At 42.9% G+C, this 20,120-nt stretch overlaps 1 protein-coding gene across 2 annotated transcripts in view; it reads left to right on the top strand.

Moving 5' to 3' along the window:
• CSNK1G2 (casein kinase 1 gamma 2) overlaps positions 1-20,120 on the top strand; it is a 166,192-nt gene that overhangs the window by 91,222 nt on the left and 54,850 nt on the right. For both annotated transcript variants that reach the window (XM_070747001.1, XM_070747008.1), the window contains one exon: positions 8,244-8,798. In XM_070747001.1, coding sequence (XP_070603102.1) covers positions 8,612-8,798 — 187 coding nt within the window. In that variant the 5' untranslated portion in view covers positions 8,244-8,611. The remainder of the gene's footprint in view (positions 1-8,243; positions 8,799-20,120) is intronic.

The raw sequence follows: 20,120 nt of genomic DNA, 5'->3' as shown, positions 1-20,120 counted from the left end.
CCTGTATTTTATCTTAGGATGGATCTATGTTTATCCCAGGCATGTTTAAATTCAGTTACTGTGGATTTGCCAACCACGTCTGCTGAAAGTTTGTTCCAAGCATCTACTACTCTTTCAGTAAAATAATATTTTTTCACGTTATTTCTGATCTTTCTCCCAACTAACCTCAGATTGTGCCCCCTTGTTCTTGTGTTCACTTTCCTATTAAAAACACTTACCTCCTGGACCTTATTTAACCCTTTGACATATTTAAATGTGTCCCCCATTTCCCTTCTGTCCTCCAGACTATACAGATTGAGTTCATGAAGTCTTTCCTGATAAGTTTTATGCTTAAGACCTTCCACTCTTTTTGTAGCCCGTCTTTGGACCTGTTCAATTTTATCCATATCTTTTTGTAGACGAGGTCTCCAGAACTGAACACTGTATTCCAAATGGGGTCTCACCAGTGCTCTAAACCAGTGTTTTTCAACCAGTGTGCCGTGGCACACTAGTGTGCCGCGAGACATGGTCAGGTGTGCCGCGAAGCTCAGAGAGAAAGAAAGCAAAAGAGAGAGAAAGAAAGAGAGAGAGAGAGAGAGAGAGAGAAAGAGAACAAGAGAAAGAAAGAGGGAGAGAAAGAGAGAGAGAGAGAAAGATAGAAAGAAAGCAAGAGAGAGAGAGAAAGACATAGAGGGACATAGGGAGGGAGAAAGAAAGAGAGCAAAAAAGAGAGGAAGGGAGGAAGAGAAAGAAATAGGGATGGAGAGAGAGAGAAAGAAAGAGGAAGGAAGGGAGAGAAAGAGGGAGGGAGGGAGAAAGAAATAGAGCGAAGGGGAGGAAGAGAGATAATTTTTTTGTCCAAACTTTCCCCCCCCCCCCGGCTCAATGTGCCCTAGGATTTTGTAAATGTAAAAAATGTGCCGTGGCTCAAAAAAGGTTGAAAATCACTGCTCTAAACAGCGGGATCACAATCTCCCTCTTCCTGCTTGTTATACTTCTAGCTATGCAGCCAAGCATTCTACTTGCTTTCCCTACGGACGCTCAGCGAGATTTCGGCAGTTTTCGCTGGGTTTTTTGCTTCTGCTTATGCGCATCACACAAGATTTTGCTTACTGTGCAGAAGTCAAATCTCACGCTGATCTCTTGGGCGCACGCCCAAGATGGCCTCAGAGATGCGCCAGTAGCAGCAAAGACAAGCAGCTCTTCACTGGGCCAAGCACATCTGGAGGATGGTGGAAAAGTGGGGAGAGGAGGCAGAGATTAGAACGCCCCCCCCCTCCTTGTCTTTCGCAAATTACTCAAGACCCACCTATATCGCCAGGCATGGGGGAACTGAGACATCCTCCCCCAGGCTTCCATATTTTATGTTTAGTATGTATGTGTTGTATGGTTTTAAATTGTTGGGGTTTTAGATATGTTTTATTTTAATATTAGATTTGTTTCATAGAAACATAGAAGACTGACGGCATAAAAAGACCTCATGGTCCATCTAGTCTGACCTTATATTATTTCCTGTATTTTATCTTAGGATGGATATATGTTTATCCCAGGCATGTTTAAATTCAGTTACTGTGGATTTACCAACCACGTCTGCTGGAAGTTTGTTCCAAGGATCTACTACTCTTTCAGTGAAATAATATTTTCTCACGTTGCTTTTGATCTTTCCCCCAACTAACTTCAGATCGTGTCCCCTTGTTCACTTTCCTATTAAAAACACTTCCCTCCTAGACCTTATTTAACCCTTTAACATATTTAAATGTTTCAATCATGTTCCCCCCTTTCCCTTCTGTCCTCCAGACTATACAGATTGAGTTCATGAAGTCTTTCCTGATGCGTTTTATGCTTAAGACCTTCCACCATTCTCTTTTTCTGTTGTATTGTTAAGTTCAAATGTTTGTTAAGTGTTTATCCCAGGCATGTTTAAATTCAGTTACTGTGGATTTACCAACCACGTCTGCTGGAAGTTTGTTCTAAGCATCTACTACTCTTTCAGTAAAATAATATTTTCTCACGTTGCTTCTGATCTTTCCCCCAACTAACCTCAGATTGTGTCCCCTTTTCTTGTGTTCACTTTCCTATTAAAAACACTTCCCTCCTGAACCTTATTTAACCCTTTAACATATTTAAATGTTTCGATCATGTCCCCCCTTTTCCTTCTGTCCTCCAGACTATACAGATTGAGTTCATTAAGTTTCACTGTTATATTGTTTCTATTACTGTTGTGAGCTGCCCCGAGTCTTCGGAGAGGGGCGCCATACAAATCTAATTATTATTAATAATAATAATAATAATAATAATAATAATAATAATAAAAAGAATTATTTATAGATAGAAATAGTCTTCGGCTTATGACTGTTCATAGTTGACAACAATTCAACATTATGACAACATCAACTTATTCATTCATTCATTCATTCATTCATTCATTCAATTTTTATGCTGCCCTTCTCCTTAGACTCAGGGCGGTTTACAACATGTTAGCAATCATAGTTCCCTCTAAGCTGAGCAGTGAGCAATCGCTCACTTAAAAATCATAATCAACTCAGAGTTTTCCAAACCTGCCCAGAAGCCGAGAGGGAAAGAGTGAGAGGGAAGGAGAGAGAGAGGAAGAGAGGAAGAGAGAGAAACAGATAGAAAAAAGAGAGGAAGGAAAAGAGAAAGAAAAAGAATGGGAGTAAGGAAGAGAGAAAGAAAATCAAAATCTAGTTTGAAACTAGCTCAACTATTTAAGTGGCATTTTGATATTGACAGAGTTGCCCTATTATGAGCTCACTGTTATAGACACACAGTACAGTATTTTATTTTGAAATTCTCTGAGGCAAAACAGGGTGGGTTTTTTGTTTGTTTGTTTGTTTGTTTATTTATTCTTTCATTTATTTATTTATTATTTCTGTGCCGCCCAGTCCCAAAGGGACTGCCGTTCAGACACTATACTTTTCCGCCCACCCCCCCAAAAAATTAGAGGGAACACTGTTAGCAATAGCACTTTTTTAAACAGAGCCAGCATATTGCCCCCACAATCTGGTAATCATCGCAGTTGACCTTGTACTTTTCTGAATAATATACTGCTCAAAAAAATTAAAGGGAATATTTAAACAACACAATATAACTCCCAGTAAATCAAATTTCTGTGAAATCAAACTGTCCACTTAGGAAGCAACACTGATTGATAATCAACTTCACATGTGGTCAGCACATTCAACTTTTTACAGAACAAAGTATTCAATGAGAATATTTCATTCATTCAGATCTAGGATGTGTTCTTTGAGTGTTCCCTTTATTTTTTTGAGCAGTGTATTTTGTTCTGATTTTCAAAAATGTATTCAGTTTTTCTGTAGCAGGTATAGTTTCCACGTAGAAGCACCATTATTATAAGGTATATTATTAATATAATAACTAGGGGCCCAGGGGAAGAGCCTTCTCTGTGGCGGCCCCGGCCCTCTGGAACCAACTCCCCCCGGAGATTAGAATTGTCCCCACCCTCCTCGCCTTTCGTAAGCTCCTTAAAACCCACCTCTGCCGTCAGGCATGGGGGAACTGAGATATTCTTTCCCCCTAGGCCTTTACAATTTATGCATGGTATGTTTGTTTGTTTGTATGTATGTTTGGTTTTACAATAAGGGGTTTTTTTTAGTTGTTTTAGTATTGGATTTACATGCTGTTTTTCATTACTGTTGTTAGCTGCCCTGAGTCTACGGAGAGGGGCGGCGTACAAATGCAACAAACAAATAAATAAATAAATAAAATATTTTCCAATTATTATTTTTATTGTTTTGTTATACACTAGCCAGAGATGTATTGTGGAGTGGACAGCATATAAATACGATAAATACATTAAAAATATGGTTTGCTGGATTTGAAAAAAAAATAACCACCCAATTCTCCCTGCTGTTTAATCAATTAGTCTTAATTGAGGGATCTAACTAATTAATCAGGAGAAGCTAAATAAGTAATTTCTTTAAAGAACAAAATAGATTTGTCCAGTTAATTGGACAATGTCCTGTTTTACTTGTACTAATGATTTTCTATGGAATGTAGCAATCTCTAGAACTGATGGAATGTGACTTATTGTTTAGAAATCCATATCTGTTTATTTGAGAGCTGGCAGTATGATAAGCTCACATTAGAGAAATATCTTTCAGCTGTGGCGAGGGGGGCGTTTGCCCAGGTCCGCCTGGTGTACCAGTTGCGGCCCGATTTGGACCGGGACTCAATGCTCACAGTCGCTCATGCCCTCATCACCTCAAAGTTCGACTACTGTAACGCTCTCTACATGGGTCTACCTTTGAAAAATGTTCGGAAACTCCAGATCGTGCAGAATGCAGCTGCAAGAGCTATCATGGGCTTTCCTAAATATGCCCATGTCACACCAACACTCCGCAGTCTGCATTGGTTGCCGATCGGTTTCCGGTCACAATTCAAAGTGTTGGTTATGACCTATAAAGCCCTTCATGGCATCGGACCAGAATACCTCCGGGACCGCCTTCTGCCGCACGAATCCCAGTGACCAGTTAGGTCCCACAGAGTTGGCCTTCTCCGGGTCCCGTCGACTAAACAATGCCGTTTGGAGGGACCCAGGGGAAGAGCCTTCTCTGTGGCGGCCCCGGCCCTCTGGAACCAACTCCCCCCAGATATCAGAGTTTCCCCCACCCTCCTCGCCTTTTGTAAGCTCCTTAAAACCCACCTCTGTCGTCAGGCATGGGGGAATTGAGATATTCCCTTCCCCATGGCTCATAAAAAAATTATGCATGGTATGTCTGTATCTATGATTGGTCTCTTAAATTGGGGTTTCTTTTTAAAATTAACTTAAATATCAGATTTCTTTATATTGTTTTATTACTGTTGTTAGCCGCCCCGAGTCTGCGGAGAGGGGCAGCATACAAATTTAATTAATAAATATAAAAAAAAAACCTGGAGCCTCCAGAGTACCTGCCACACTATTGATTATTTTAGTAGATTTTTATTCTACCTTTTTCATTTCGCAAGTAACTCAAGGTGGCAAACATACCTAATACTCCTTCTTCCTTCTATTTTCCCCATCACGACAACCTTGTAAAGAGGGAGGTCTGAGAGAGAGTGGCTCTCCCACCCAGGTTTTTGTGCCTAAGGCAGATCTAGAATTCACCATCACCTTATAAGATTTCCCTATTATCACCCAAAATTGTGAGATTTCAGTGAGAGTGTTGATTTCATAGTGAGATTTCAGGTGGTGCTGATGTTCACCAGAGGTCTTCAAACTTGGTAATAATAATAATAATTGTTGTTGTTGTTGTTATTATTATTATTATTATTATTTATTAGATTTGTATGCCACCCCTCTCCAAAGACTCGGGGCAGCTCACAACAACAATAAAGGCAATAAAACAGTAGAACAAATCTAATATTAAAATAAAAATATATAAAATCCCAACAATTAAAAACCATACAGCACATACATACCAAACATAAAATATGAAAGCCTGGGGGAGCTGTCTTAATTCCCCCATGTCTGGCGATATAGCTGGGTCTTGAGTAATTTGCGAAAGACAAGGAGGGTGGGGGCCGTTCTAATCTCCGCGGGGAGTTGATTCCAGAGGGCCGGGGCCGCCCCAGAGAAGGCTCTTCCCCTGGGGCCTGCCAAGTGATTAGATTAGATTAGATTAGATTTATTGGATTTATATGCCGCCCCTCTCCGCAAACTCGACATTGTTTGGTCGACAGGACCCAGAGGAGGCCAACTCTGTGGTACCTTATTGGCCGCTGGGATTCGTGCGGTAGAAGGCGGTTCCACAGGTATTCTGGTCCAATGCCATGTAGGGCTTTAAAGGTCATGACTAACACTTTGAATTGTGACCGGAAACTGATCGTCAGCCAATGCAAGCCACGGAGTGTTGAAGAAACATGGGCGAATCTTGGAAGCCCCACAACGGCTCTCGCGGCCGCATTCTGCACGATCTGGAGTTTCCGAACACTTTTCAAAGGTAGTCCCATGTAGAGAGCGTAACTGGCTGGAGAATTCTGGGATTTGAAGTCCACAAGTCTTAAAGTTGCCAAGTTTGAAGACCTCTGATGTTATCCATTCAGCCGTGTCCAACTCTTGGCAATTTTATGGGCCAGGTCTCAACACATCTTGCACTGCTCTCTTTGAATTTTCCTCCTTTATTTTCTATTCTCTGGATTGGGTCATCTTTGATGGTGTCCAGCCACCATGTTCTTTGCTGGCCTGGTTTAATTTTACCGCTAGCTCTTCTAAACACAGTTGCTTTTTCCAGTGAATCCCCACACATAACATCAGTGTTCCCTCTAATTTTTTGGGGGGAGTGGGCGGAAAAGTATAGTGTCTGAGCGGCAGTCCCTTCGGGACTGGGCAGCACAGAAATAATAAATAAACAAACAAACAAACAAATAAAAAACCCACCCTGTTTTGCATCAGAAAATTTCAAAATAAAATACTGTACTGTGTCTATAACAGTGAGCTCATAATAGGGCAACTCTATCAATATCAAAATGCCACTTAAATAGTTGAGCTAGTTTCAAACTAGATTTTGATTTTCTTTCTCTCTTCCTTACTCCCATTCTTTTTCTTTCTCTTTTCCTTCCTCTCTTTTTTCTATCTGTTTCTCTCTCTTCCTCTCTTCCTCTCTCTCTCCTTCCCTGTCACTCTTTCCCTCTCGGCTTCTGGGCAGGTTTGGAAAACTCTGAGTTGATGATGATTTTTAAGTGAGCGATTGCTCACTGCTCAGCTTAGAGGGAACTATGCATAACATAGTTGCGGTAAATGAGATGTAATCTTGTGATTTTGCCAAGATTTCAAATTCCACAAAACTTCGGCAATCTTACATATTTTTTTTTCTTCATTAAAAAAAAAATCCCACCCATTTCCTGAAAGTTTTTAATTATTTTAATTAAAAATAATTTTAATTTTTAATAAAATTGAACAGGTCCAAAGATGGGCTAGAAAAATGGTGGAAGGTCTTAAGCATAAAACGTATCATGAAAGACTTCATGAACTCAATCTGTATAGTCTGAAGGACAGAAGGGAAAGGGGGGACATACAGTGATACCTCGTCTTACAAACTTAATTGGTTCCGGGACGAGGTTTGTAAGGTGAAAAGTTTGTAAGACGAAACAATGTTTCCCATAGGAATCAATGGAAAAGCAATTAATGTATGCAAGCCCAAAACTCACCCCTTTTGCCAGTCGAAGCGCCCGTTTTTGTGCTGCTGGAATTCCCCAGCAGCATCACAAAAACACGGAAGTCTGGAGGTGGGGTTTCCCATGGAGGGGAGCCTCAAGGGAATCCCAGCAGCACAAAAATGGGCGCTTCGCTAGCAACAGAAGTCCAGAGGCGGGGCATCCCAGTGGCAGCGGCTTGGGTTTGTAAGGTGAAAATAGTTTGGAAGAAGAGGCAAAAAAATCTTAAACCCCGGGTTTGTATCTCAAAAAGTTTGTATGACGAGGGGTTTGTAAGACGAGGTATATGTTAAAGGGTTCAGGAGGGAAGTGTTTTTAATAGGAAAGTGAACCCAAGAACAAATGGGCACAATCTGAGGTGAGTTGGGGGGAAGATCAGAAGCAAATGTGAGAAAATATTATTTTACTGAAAGAGTAGTAGATGCTTGGAACAAACGTCCAGCAGAAGTGGTTGACAAATCCACAGTAACTGAATTTAAACATGCCTGGGATAAACATACAGTAGTCCCTTGCTATATCACGCTTCACCTACTGCGGCTTCACTTCATCGCGGGTTTTCAAGAAATATTAATGAGAAAAATCATTCGCGGATCTTCGCTGGTTCGCGGGTTTCTGAGGAAGTCGATTGGCAGATTTAAACAGCCCGGGGAACTCGATCGGCAGGTTTTTCAAAAAAAATATATCTAAAATTGTAAATACTGTATTTAAATACTGTATCTAAAATAAATACTGTGTGGCAAGGGTTTATAAACACTTAAAACAATGAAAACTTACCAAACAATTACAATATAAATACTTAAATAAGTACTATCAGTCGATAAATTCCCCATCGCGGATTTCACCTATCGCGGCCGGGTCTGGAACGTAACACCAGCGATAGGTGAGGGACTACTGTATATCCATCCTAAGATAAAATACAGGAAATAGTATAAGGGCAGACTAGATGGACCATGAGGTCTTTTTCTGCTGTCAGTCTTCTAATTTACCCTTCTCTCTTCCTCTTTTTTTGCATTTCTGTAAAAGGAGCCGGGTGGGTTTGCCACATGCCGTAACCTGACCACGTTTTCTTCTTCTCCATCTTTTCCCCACAGCTTGGAAACGAAGCGTCGCCCTGGAAAGTTTGCTTCTGCGCCATGCCGTCTTTACTGAGGAGCATCCGACGGGAGGTGCTGCTGACCGGAGCCCTGGCGGAGCAGGCCAGGGGACAGCCGTTCCACTAGCCCGGCACATGTGGGTGGAGACGTCTCCCCTCACACCCTCCCCTCCTTCATCTCCGGCGTCCGCGATGGTTTATTAACCGAGAAGAGCCCTGCTTTTTTAACTCCTCCTCCGTCTTTTCTCCCCTCCCCCCTTCCCCTCCCCTGACCCTGCCCCCTCCCAGCCACTCCTGGAGTTTTGGCCTGGTTGGGATTTGTATGGCAGCGGTGTAACCGTGGAGAGGCCAGGGTATCACAAACTTATGGATTTTGATAAGAGAGGAGGGAAAGGGGAAAACGAGGAGAGCAGAAGAATGTCTAAAACGGGTGGAAGCCGCAGCACTCATGGGAGCCGAACAGCAGGGACCAACTCCGGAGTCTTAATGGTGGGGCCGAATTTTCGCGTTGGGAAGAAGATCGGATGCGGCAACTTTGGGGAACTTCGGCTAGGTAAGTCTTTATAGATATTTGTTCTGTCTGGCTCCATGGTATGAGCCTCCTGAAAATTCAAGGGTAAAAATTTGAGACACACACACACTTGAAAGTTCAAACACAATGTTCTTTATCACAAAATTCAAAAGAAACAAAGTACCCTTTTTTGTATTGCAAAGAGCACTCGTCCCAAAACAACCTTGTAGGCTGTACAATCCCCTTAATCAGTCCTTAAGTACTTAGCTAGCAGCTGTGAAGAAACGTCACAGCCCTCCTTCTTCCATGAAGTGAGACACACACACTTTGCTCTGCTTTGGTTTCAAAGAAAAATCAACAAACAAAGTCCGGAAACAGCAAGGCACGGTCCTGAAGAAACAACGATCAGATAATCTTCCACAACGGCCAAGCCAGCACACTGCTATTTATATCAGCAGCTCTAATTGCTGGAGCCCCACCCAAACACAGGTGGCCTCTCTTATCTCCTGTAATATTGGTCTCTTCTATGCATCATTCTGTGCATGCGTGGGTCTAATACTTCCTCATCTGAATCAACCAAAGGTAATGGAGATTGGCTTCCTGGGCTGTGTGCCAAGCCCCCCTCTTCCAAGTCACCCTCACCTTCTTCTTCGTCCGAGGAAACTGCACTACCTGCCTCTGTCGGCAATCAAACAGGCTTATGACATGTTGATGTTTCCCCTGCATCCACCTCCACATTCCTTGGGGCAGGAGCTGAGCCAGAGCTAACCACGACAAATATGGATATAAATAAGGAGTCAGTAGCCATCACAATCTCCGGAATGTTTAAAATTGATTTTAAAACTACTAAAAAGTTACTAAGCTTTCGTCAATCCCTATTGACTTTGTCAGAGTGTAAAATCTCCATTGGAGAGATGCTTGCTTTTATGTGATGCCATTAAATATAGATATTTTTTTATTTATTTAGTTAGTTAGGTAGTCCAATACACAATAATACACAATGAAGGTAATAGAGGACACATTCGAGGAAATAGATTTAGAGAAAGAATACAAGAGAGAATATAGGATAAAATAAATCGACGAGAGAATAGAAAAAAGATATAGGGATAGAAGAGAAGATATATATAGGAGAGACAATGGGACAGGGGGCGGAAGGCACTCAAGTGCACTTATGCACGCCCCTTACTGACCTCTTAGGAATCTGGAGAGGTCAACCGTGGACAGTCTAAGGGTTAAATGTTGGGGGTTAGGGGATGATATAGATATATACACTGCTCAAAAAAATAAATAAAGGGAACACTCAAAAGAACACATCCTAGATCTGAATGAATGAAATATTCTCATTGAATACTTTGTTCTGTACAAAGTTGAATGTGCTATCAAAATGAAACTAATTGTCAATCAGTGTTGCTTCCTAAGTGGACAGTTTGATTTCACAGAAGCAAACAGGGCCGGAAAAGGCGGGGAGAAGGTGGGGCCTCTCTAGGAATCTCCTGGGAGGAAACAGGGCCTCCAGCCTCCCTGTGGTTTCCCCAATCGCACGCATTATTTGCTTCTACATTGATTCCTATGGGAAAAATTGCTTCTTCTTACAAACTTTTCTACTTAAGAACCTGGTCACGGAACTAATTAAGTTCCTAAGTAGAGGTACCACTTTCCTGGCATTCGGCAGAATTAGCCTGCAATACTGCATTCTAACCACTGTGGCAGCATAGCTCTTAGATAGAAGATATCTGAGGTCCCTTCTAGCCCTATGATTCTATGTTCTGCCACCTCTTCAGTTGTTCCCACCTTTCTTTTTGTACGTCTTGCACTTTTTTGCCAGCCCTGTGCTCCATTCAGCATGCTGGACCTGCCACCCCCAGATGACCTTCACCGTCTTCTTCCTTCCACAGCTGACAAGGCTGGCCTGGCTTAGCCTGGCGGTTTGAAAGAGAGAGGCTGGCATCTTTCCAAAGCCATGCGTAGCCTTCTTCAAATCACATCTTGCTTTCTCATGAGGCTTTGGAAGGCTTTGTGCCCTGCTTATACAATGCAAAACCATTACCCGTGGTTTGCAAACCATACATACAGTAATGTGCACCTTAGTACAGTGGTACCTCTACTTACGAACTTAATTCATTCCATGACTGCGTTCTTAAGTAGAAAAGTTCCTAAGAAGAAGCAATTTTTCCCATAGGAATCAATGTAAAAGCAAATAATGCGTGCGATTGGGGAAACCACAGGGAGAGTGGAGGCCCTGTTTCCTCCCAGGAGATTTTTAGAGAGGCCCCATGGAGGCTTCTCCCCGCCTTTTCCGGCCCTGTTTCCTCCCAGGAGATTTCAAGAGAGGCCCCATGGAGACATCTCCCTGTCTTTTCCGGCTCTGTTTCCTCCCAGGAGATTCCTAGAGAGGCCCCAGAGAGGCTTCTCCCTGCCTTTTCTGACCCTGTTTCCTCCCAGGAGATTTCAAGAGAGGCCCCATGGAGGCTTCTCCCTGTCTTTTCTGGCTCTGTTTCCTCCCAGGAGATTCCTAGAGAAGTCCCATGGAGGCTTCTCCCTGTCTTTTCTGGCTCTGTTTCCTCCCAGGAGATTCCTAGAGGGGCCCCAAGGAGGCTTCTCCCTGCCTTTTCCAGCCCTGTTTCCTCCCAGGAGATTCCTAGAGAGGCCCCATGGAGGCTTCTCCCTGTCTTTTCTGGCTCTGGTTCCTCCCAGGAGATTCCTAGAGGGGCCCCAAGGAGGCTTCTCCCTGCCTTTTCCAGCCCTGTTTCCTCCCAGGAGATTCCTAGAGAGGCCCCATGGAGACTTCTCCCTGTCTTTTCCGGCTCTGTTTCCTCCCAGGAGATTCCTAGAGGCCCCACAGAGACTTTTCCCTACCTTTTCCGGTTACAGTTTCGGAGGCTCGGGTTTGTAAGTGGAAAATGGTTCTTGAGAAGAGGCAAAAAAAATCTTGAACACCTGGTTCGTATCTAGAAAAGTTCGTAAGTAGAGCCGTTTTTAGGTAGAGGTACCACTGTATTTAGAATTTCTGATCATTCGTAACTTGCACATTAGAATTCCTGGAACGCGATAGATAATTGACTCCGTTCTCTAAGCCACCTGCTGTTTTTGTGCCTTCCTCTGGATAGCAAACTTTGATGTGTGTGTTTCTTCCTCCCCAAGATGCAGAGAAATAAAATCCAATTATTAACTCTGTAAATTCACAACTTAAAAAAAGAATCCCGTTTTGCAAGGCAAAGATTGCGTACTTGAGAAGGAGAAGATTTCTGCCTTAGCATCAACACCAGTGGGTTTTAATAACACACTTAGTCCAATTGTACGTTTTTCATTAATCTGACACAAACCCTGCATAATGTAAGGCAAGACACCTTTCTGTAAAACCGAATGCATCTTCGTGCTGTTGTAAACAGCTACATAATTAAAATAATGAATACACTATGTATAGAAGCTGGGATTGCACTTTGTAACACATTCTTTGTCATAAATAACAACTTGCAAATGTTCCCATAGCCAGTGCTTCTCAATTATTTTCTGTCTCTTCCCCCCAAAAGAAGTAAACATTTCACACACACACACCAACTCTCTGCTGATGATTGTTTGCAATATTCCACACATTTTTGCTGAAAAACTCAAGCGGCTTAGCAGCGTGATTGGGGTATAATGTGTTTAAGTGATGCCTTAATTTATTTGGTTTATGCTGTCCACTGCCAGCATTTTTAGACACAGTAAACATACCGGTCTCTCCACCATAGTCACAGAGAAGCGAAACGCTACGTACGCATTGTCATATTTCCCCAAAAGTCTTAGCTTTTGGGAGACTTACGTTTGTCTCCTTGTCTCCATCTCTCTCCTCCTTTCTTTTCATCCCTTTTAAATAGAAACATAGAAGTCTGACGGCAGAAAAAGACCTCATGGTCCATCTAGTCTGCCCTTATACTATTTTCTGTATTTTATCTTAGGATGGATATGTGTTTATCCCAGGCATGTTTAAATTCAGTTACTGTGGATTTACCGACCACGTCTGCTGGAAGTTTGTTCCAAGCATCTACTACTCTTTCAGTAAAATAATATTTTCTCATGTTGCTTCTGATCTTTCCCCCAGCTAACCTCAGATTGTGTCCCCTTGTTCTTGTGTTCACTTTCCTATTGAAAACATTTCCCTCCTGAACCTTACTTAACCCTTTAACATATTTAAAGGTTTTGATCATGTCCCCACTTTCCCTTCTGTCCTCCAGACCAGTGTTTCCCAACCGGTGTGCCGTGGCACACTGGTGTGCCGCAAGACATGGTCAGGTGTGCCGCGAAGAAATAAGCTCAGCTTCTGGTCTCGCAACTTTTTGCGAAGAGAAAAAAGTTGTGAGACCGGAAGCTGAGCTTGCTTCTTTGCGCCTTCCAAGTTTTCCAGCAGCTGCGGCGCCCCGCCCGGCTGGAGCTTCCCTGTCAGCAGGTGAGCTTTGGGGCTTGGTGGGAGGGCAGCGGCAGCGGGAGGGCGGCGCGCAGCGGGAGGGTGATGGCAGTGGCAGCGGGCAGGAGCCATGCCATGGGGCGGTGGCAGGGTGGTCCCTCTCTCTCTCCCCCTCTCTTGCTTTCTCTTTCTCTCCCCCCCCTCTCCCTCTCTCTTTCTCCCAGTAGCCGTGAGGCGACGTCAGGGTGATCAGCTGTGAGGCGGAGCTACGGAACAGAGGAACAGAGGCACAGACGGCGGCGACTGGAAATGCTGGAATTGCGTGGCTGGCACTTGCCTGCTGGCTGGACCAGGACGGAGGCTCAAGCCCCACGTCCATGCCCAGCGCAACGCCAGAAATGTACGGCGTCTAGCCACCGCCGTCTGTGCCTCCATTCTGGAGCTCCGCTTCACAGCTGATCACCCTGCCGTCGCTCCACGGCTACTGGGAGAAAGAGAGAGGGAGAGAGGGGGGAGAGAAAGAGAAAGCAAGAGAGGGAGAGAGAGAAAGAGAGGAAGAGAGGGGGGAGAGAAAGAGAGAGAAAGATATAGCAAGAGAGGGAGAGAGAGAAAGAGAGGGAGAGAGGGGGGAGAGGAAGAGAGAGAAAGAGATAGCAAGAGAGGTAGAGAGAGGAAGAGAGGGGGGGATAGGAAGAGAGAGAAAGAGATAGCAAGAGAGGGAGAGAGAGAAGGAGAGAGGGGGGAGAGAAAGAGAGAGGGAGAGAGAGAGGGAGAGAGGGGGAGAGAGAGAAAGAGATAGCAAGAGAGGGAGAGAGAGAAAGAGAGGGAGAGAGGGGGGAGAGAAAGAAGGAGAAAGAGGGGGAGAGAAAGAAGGAGAGAGAGGGGGAGAGAAAGAGAGAAAGCAAAAGAGAGAGAGAGAGAGAGAGGGAGAGAGAGGGGGAGAGAAAGAGAGAAAGCAAAAGAGAGAGAGAGAAAGAGAGATAGCAAGAGAGAGAAAGAGAGAGGGAGAGAGGGGGAAGAGAGAAAGAGAGAAAGACAGCAAGAGAGAGAAAGCAAGAGAGAGAGAGAAAGCAAGAGAGAGAGAGAAAGAGGGGGGAAGGAGGGTGAGGGAAAGACAGAGAGAGGGAAGGAGGGCAAAAAAGAGAGGAAGGAAGGGAGAAACAAAGAGATGGAGAGAGAGGGGAAAGAAAGAGGAGGGAAGGGAGAGAGAGAGAGAAAGAGGGAGAGAGAAAAATAGAGCGAAAGGGAGGAAGAGATATATTTTTTGTCCAAACTTTTTTTTACACACACACACCCGCCCCCTGCCCCCGCTCAATGTTCCCCAGGATTTTGTAAATGTGAATAATGTGCCGCGGCTCAAAAAAGGTTGGGAAACACTGCTCCAGACTATACAGATTGTGTTCATATGAAGTCTTTCCTGATAAGTTTTATGCTTTAGACCTTCCACCATTTTTGTAGCCCGTCTTTGGACCCGTTCAATTTTATCAATAAATGTGAGTCAGTTGCCAAGCATCTTTCTTTGGATCATGTGTCCATGGGGTTTCTGCAGTGATCATCAGTGTAAAAATATTACATGTATCATTTTTTTCATTGGCGTTGAAACTTGCAAAGAGTCACTGTTGCACATCAAGAACGGTCTATATTTCTCACAGTTGAAGTTGCTATACAGAAACATTTAGATGTTTCTTTTTATATATAGCGTTCCTTTGTTTTGTGAGAATTAACAATTTCGTTTTCAAATGCTCAGCTGCTTAGGGGAACCCATACAAGTAGCCCATGACTTAACAACAAAATTGGGTCCAGAATTTCTGTTGCTGAGTGGCTCTTAAGTGAATTGTGCCCAATTTTATCACCTTTTTTGCAAGAGTAGAATAGAATAGAATAAAATAGAATAGAATAGCTGAATTGGAAGGGACATTATAGGTCTTCTTCCAACTTCCTGCTTAGGTGGACTACGGGTTTTCCATCTAGGCTCTCCGCCAAACACACACACAGAATCTCTACAGGATCCTAAGAGAGTGGAACTGCAGCAGGTTGACCTTGGGCTGGAAAAAACTAAATAATAATAACAATAACAACAACAGTTGGAAGGGACCTTGGAGGTCTTCTAGTCCAACCCCCTGCTTAGGCAGGAAACCCTACACCAGTGGTCCCCAAAGTACGGCCCGTGGGCCACATGCGGCCCGCTGAGGCCATTTATTCGGCCCGCCGGTGATTGACAGTAGCACAGGGAAAAGAGAGCAAGAAAGAAAGAAAAGGGAAAGAGAGGGAGGAAGAAAAGTGGAGAGGAATGAAGGAGGGAAGGAAGGAAGGAGAAATGGAGGGACAGAGGAAGGAAGGACTTTTTTCTCTTAACATACATTCAAACAATACAGTGTACCATCTAATTTTCCATGAATAAAATGCGGTATTTTGTTAGTAACTAATATCAATCATTAAAAAGTTGCAAAAGTTTTTTTTTTAATTTTGTTATCCAGTTACATTCATTTTCTTTTAATTAAATTCCCTCCTTAATGTTCCTTCAAAAAGTACATCACCAATTATTTTTCTAAGTTATTAACCATTATGCCAAAGTGCTTCCTTCTTTCTTTATACATTTTTCCATAAGCCAAGAAAATATTGTATAGCCAATCAGATGTTAACAAAAGAAAATTAAAAACGAAACGTAAACCTATATGAATTTCAGACTTCTCCCCCCCCCCTCTAAATAGTACATTCCCATTTTGTTTTTTACTTTAAGATAAGGTATGTGCAGTGTGCATAGGGATTTGTTCAGCTTTTTTTTATAGTCCGGCCCTCCAACAGCCCGAGGGACAGTGAACTGGCCCCCTGTGTAAAAAGTTTCGGGACCCCTGCCCTACACTACTTTAGTCAGATGGTTATCCAACATCTGCTTAAAAAGTTCCAGTGTTGGGGCATTCACAACTTCTGAGTGCAAGTTGTTCCACTGATTTAATTGTTCTAACTATCAGGAAATTTCTCGTTAGTTCTAAGTTGCTTCTCTCCTTGTTCAGCTTCCACTCATTGCCGCCCCGAGTCTTCGGAGAGGGGCGGTATACAAATCTAATAAATTATTATTATTATATTATTATTATTATTATTATTATTATTATTATTATTATTATTATTATTATTATTGTTTTATCCTCAAGTGCTTTGGAGAATAGCCTGACTCCCTCTCCTTTGTGGCAACCCCTGAGATATTGGAATGCTGCTCTCATGTCTCCCCTGGTCCCTCTTTTCATTAAACTAGCGATGCGCAGTTCCTGCAATTGTTCTTTGTAAGTTTTAGTCCCCTAATCATCTTTGTTGCTCTTCTCTGCACTCTTTCTAGAATCTCAACATCCTTTTTGCATCCTGGCGAATAAAACCGAATGCAGTATTCCAAATGTGGCCTTACCAAGGCCTTATAAAGTAGTATTAACACTTCACGTGATCTTGATTCTATCTCTCTGTTAATGCAGCCAAGAACTGTGTTGGCTTTTTTGGCAGCTGCTGCACACGGCTGTCTCATATTTAAATGGTTGTCCATTAGGACTCCAAGATCCCTCTCTACAGTTACTACGATTGAGTGAGGTTGTTGTTGTTGTTGTTATTATTATTATTATTATTATTATTAATTAGATTTGTATGCCGCCCCTCTCCGTAGTCTCCATAGAGGTTCCACATATACTGTACCTGTGCATTATATGTGGTACCTTGCTCAATAGTTCTTAAGTGAATTGTGCCCAGTTTCATCACCTTTTTGCCATTTGTTAATTGAACCATAGAAACATAGAAGTCTGGCGGCAGAAAAAGACCTCCTGGTCCATCTAGTCTGCCCTTATACTATTTTCTGTATTTTATCTTAGGATGGATATATGTTTATCCCAGGCATGTTTAAATTCAGTTACTGTAGATTTATCTACCACGTCTGCTGGAAGTTTGTTCCAAGGATCTACTACTCTTTCAGTAAAATAATATTTTCTCATGTTGCTTTTGATCTTTCCCCCAACTAACTTCAGATTGTGTCCCCTTGTTCTTGTGTTCACTTTCCTATTAAAAACACTTCCCTCCTGGACCTTATTTAACCGTTTAATATATTTAAATGTTTCGATCATGTCCCCCCTTTTCCTTCTGTCCTCCAGACTATACAGATTGAGTTCATGAAGTCTTTCCTGATACGTTTTATGCTTAAGACCTTCCACCATTCTTGTAGCCCGTCTTTGGACCCGTTCAATTTTGTCAATATCTTTTTGTAGGTGAGGTCTCCAGAACTGAACACAGTATTCCAAATGTGGTCTCACCAGCGCTCTATTTAAGGGGATCACAATCTCCCTCTTCCTGCTTGTTATACCTCTAGCTATGCAGCCGAGCATCCTACTTGCTTTCCCTACCGCCTGACTGCACTGTTCACCCATTTTGAGACTGTCAGAAATTGTATTTGCTAAATGAGTCGTGGTGGATAAAATAATTCAGCTCTTCCCATTGATTTCACTGTTAAAAGTAATCTAGGAAGTTCGTAAATGGGGAATCACTTGTGTCTGGGATGCTGCAACAATCATAAATACATGCCAGTTGCTTGAATTATGATCATGTGATCTTGAGGATGCTTGAACAGCTGTGGGAAGTGGTTGCAAGTCATTGATTTCAGTGCTGTTTTCAAACTTTCTAATGGGTGGCTTAAAATGGTTGTAAATCAAGGACTACGCATAGTTGCTGAAAGTAAACCAAACAGCAAAACAAAATGGAGAGATTAGAAGGGTCAGGGGGTTATCTTCCTCTGTCTATTTTTAAATCTAATGACTCAAATGTATCTCTTTGAAGTTCATTTACAACTTGTAAAAGGGGAGGAGGGAAGAGAAAGAGCGAGAGAGAAAGTGAAAGAAAGAAAGAAAGAAAGAAAGAAAGAAAGAAAGAAAGAAAGAAAGAAAGAGTCTGTTCTGGGTCCTATTCTTTTTAATATGTTTGTGAGTGACATAGGGGAAGGTTTGGTAGGGAAGGTTTGCCTATTTGCCGATGACTCTAAAGTATGTAATAGGGTTGATATTCCTGGAGGCGTCTGTAATATGGTAAATGATTTAGCTTTACTAGATAAATGGTCAAAGCAATGGAAACTGCAGTTTAATGTTTCCAAATGTAAAATAATGCACTTGGGGAAAAGGAATCCTCAATCTGAGTATTGTATTGGCAGTTCTGTGTTAGCAAAAAACTTCAGAAGAAAAGGATTTGGGGTAGTGATTTCTGACAGTCTCAAAATGGGTGAACAGTGCAGTCAGGCGGTAGGGAAAGCAAGTAGGATGCTTGGCTGCATAGCTAGAGTTATAACAAGCAGGAAGAGGGAGATTGTGAAGGAGGAAGGAAGGAAAGGAAGAAAGGAAAGAAAGAAGGAAAGAAAGAAAGAAAGAGCAGTGAATTAACCAGAGTGCTTTCTAAATTTTGGCTCCCGGTTATTCATAATTCTCTTGAGTTTGAATCCAAACAAATGTAAATCATTTTCTGTATGATGTTTACATTTGTAACCTACAGAGGTTGGATCAGTTTCTGTTTGCTTAGGAATTCATGGGATAGAAACTAACCAAGGTTGGGTAAATGTTGCAGGCAACTATACCTAAAGCAACTTCCATTCTATATATTTGCATTCTAATTTATACATTCGCCCATTTAACAAGTGGAACTCAAGGCAATTATAGAAAAATAGAGAGAGAGAGAGATATTCAGTCTCTTGGCTGAGGAATCAACTTTTTGGAAACAGGAAATTCTGTACAGCAGGGGGGTCCAACTCGATTTAATTGAAAGCCACATCAGTCTTGTGTTTTGACCCTCGGGGGGGTAGGGTGTGTGTGTGGCCAGTTAGACATCATTTGTGTTGGGGGTGCCTGTGTTGGCCCGAGCAGTGTGCCAGCGAAAATTGGCTCCTGAGCTCCATTTTTGGCTGTGACAGCCTCCTGCAGCCCTCTACCAGCTAAAACAGAGCTTGCGAGGGCCGTGGGCTGGTCCTTTACTGTTTCCAGGTTGGCCAGATCTAAGCACCCCACGGGCAGGATTTGGCCTATGGGCCTTGAGTTTGACATCCCTTCTTTATAGGTTGGGCTGCTGTCTACAGTCCATAACTGGTCAGGTATTGTAGATGTGTCCTGTTAACAGTGAACCTCTCAACTCTGGGTAACCCGTTGATCCCCATGAACCAAGTACAGTGGTACCTCTACTTACTAAATTAATTCGTTCCGTGACCAGGTTCTTAAGTAGAAATGTTTGTAAGAAGAAGCAATTTCCCCCCATAGGAATCAATGTAAAAGCAAATAATACATGCGATTGGAGAAACCACAGGGAGGATGGAGGCCCTCTTTCCTCCCAGGAGATTCCTAGAGAGGCCCCATGGAGGCTTCTCCCCGCCTTTTCTGGCCCTGTTTCCTCCCAGGACATTCCTAGAGAAGTCCCACGGAGGCTTCCCCCCGCCTTTTCTGGCCCTGTTTCCTCTCAGGAGATTCCTAGAGAGGCCCCATGGAGGCTTCTCCCCGCCGTTTCTGGCCCTGTTTTCTCCCAGGAGATTCCTAGAGAGGCCCCACGGAGGCTTCTCCCCCCTTTTCCTCCCCTGTTTCCTCCCAGGAGATTCCTAGAGAGGCCCCACAGAGGCTTCTCCCCGCCTTTTCTGGCCCTGTTTCCTCCCAGGAGATTCCTAGAGAGGCCCCACGGAGGCTTCTTCCTGCCTTTTCTGATTACATTTTGGAGGCTCGAGTTTGTAAGTGGAAAATGGTTCTTGAGAAGAGGCAAAAAAATATTTTGAACACCTGGTTCTTAACTAGAAAAGTTCGTAAGTAGAGGCGTTCTTAGGTAGAATAGAATAGGATAGAATAGAATAGAATTTTTTATTGGTCAAGTGTGATTGGACACACAAGGAATTTGTCTTGGTGCAGATGCTCCCAGCGTACATAAAAGAAAAAGATACACTTGTCAAGAATCATGTGGTACAACACTTAATGATTGTCATAGGGGTCAAA

The sequence above is a fragment of the Erythrolamprus reginae genome, chromosome 1 (assembly GCF_031021105.1).
Source record: "Erythrolamprus reginae isolate rEryReg1 chromosome 1, rEryReg1.hap1, whole genome shotgun sequence".
In the NCBI taxonomy this organism is placed as follows: Eukaryota; Metazoa; Chordata; class Lepidosauria; order Squamata; family Dipsadidae; genus Erythrolamprus; species Erythrolamprus reginae.
This window is presented reverse-complemented; position numbering and strand designations above follow the sequence as displayed.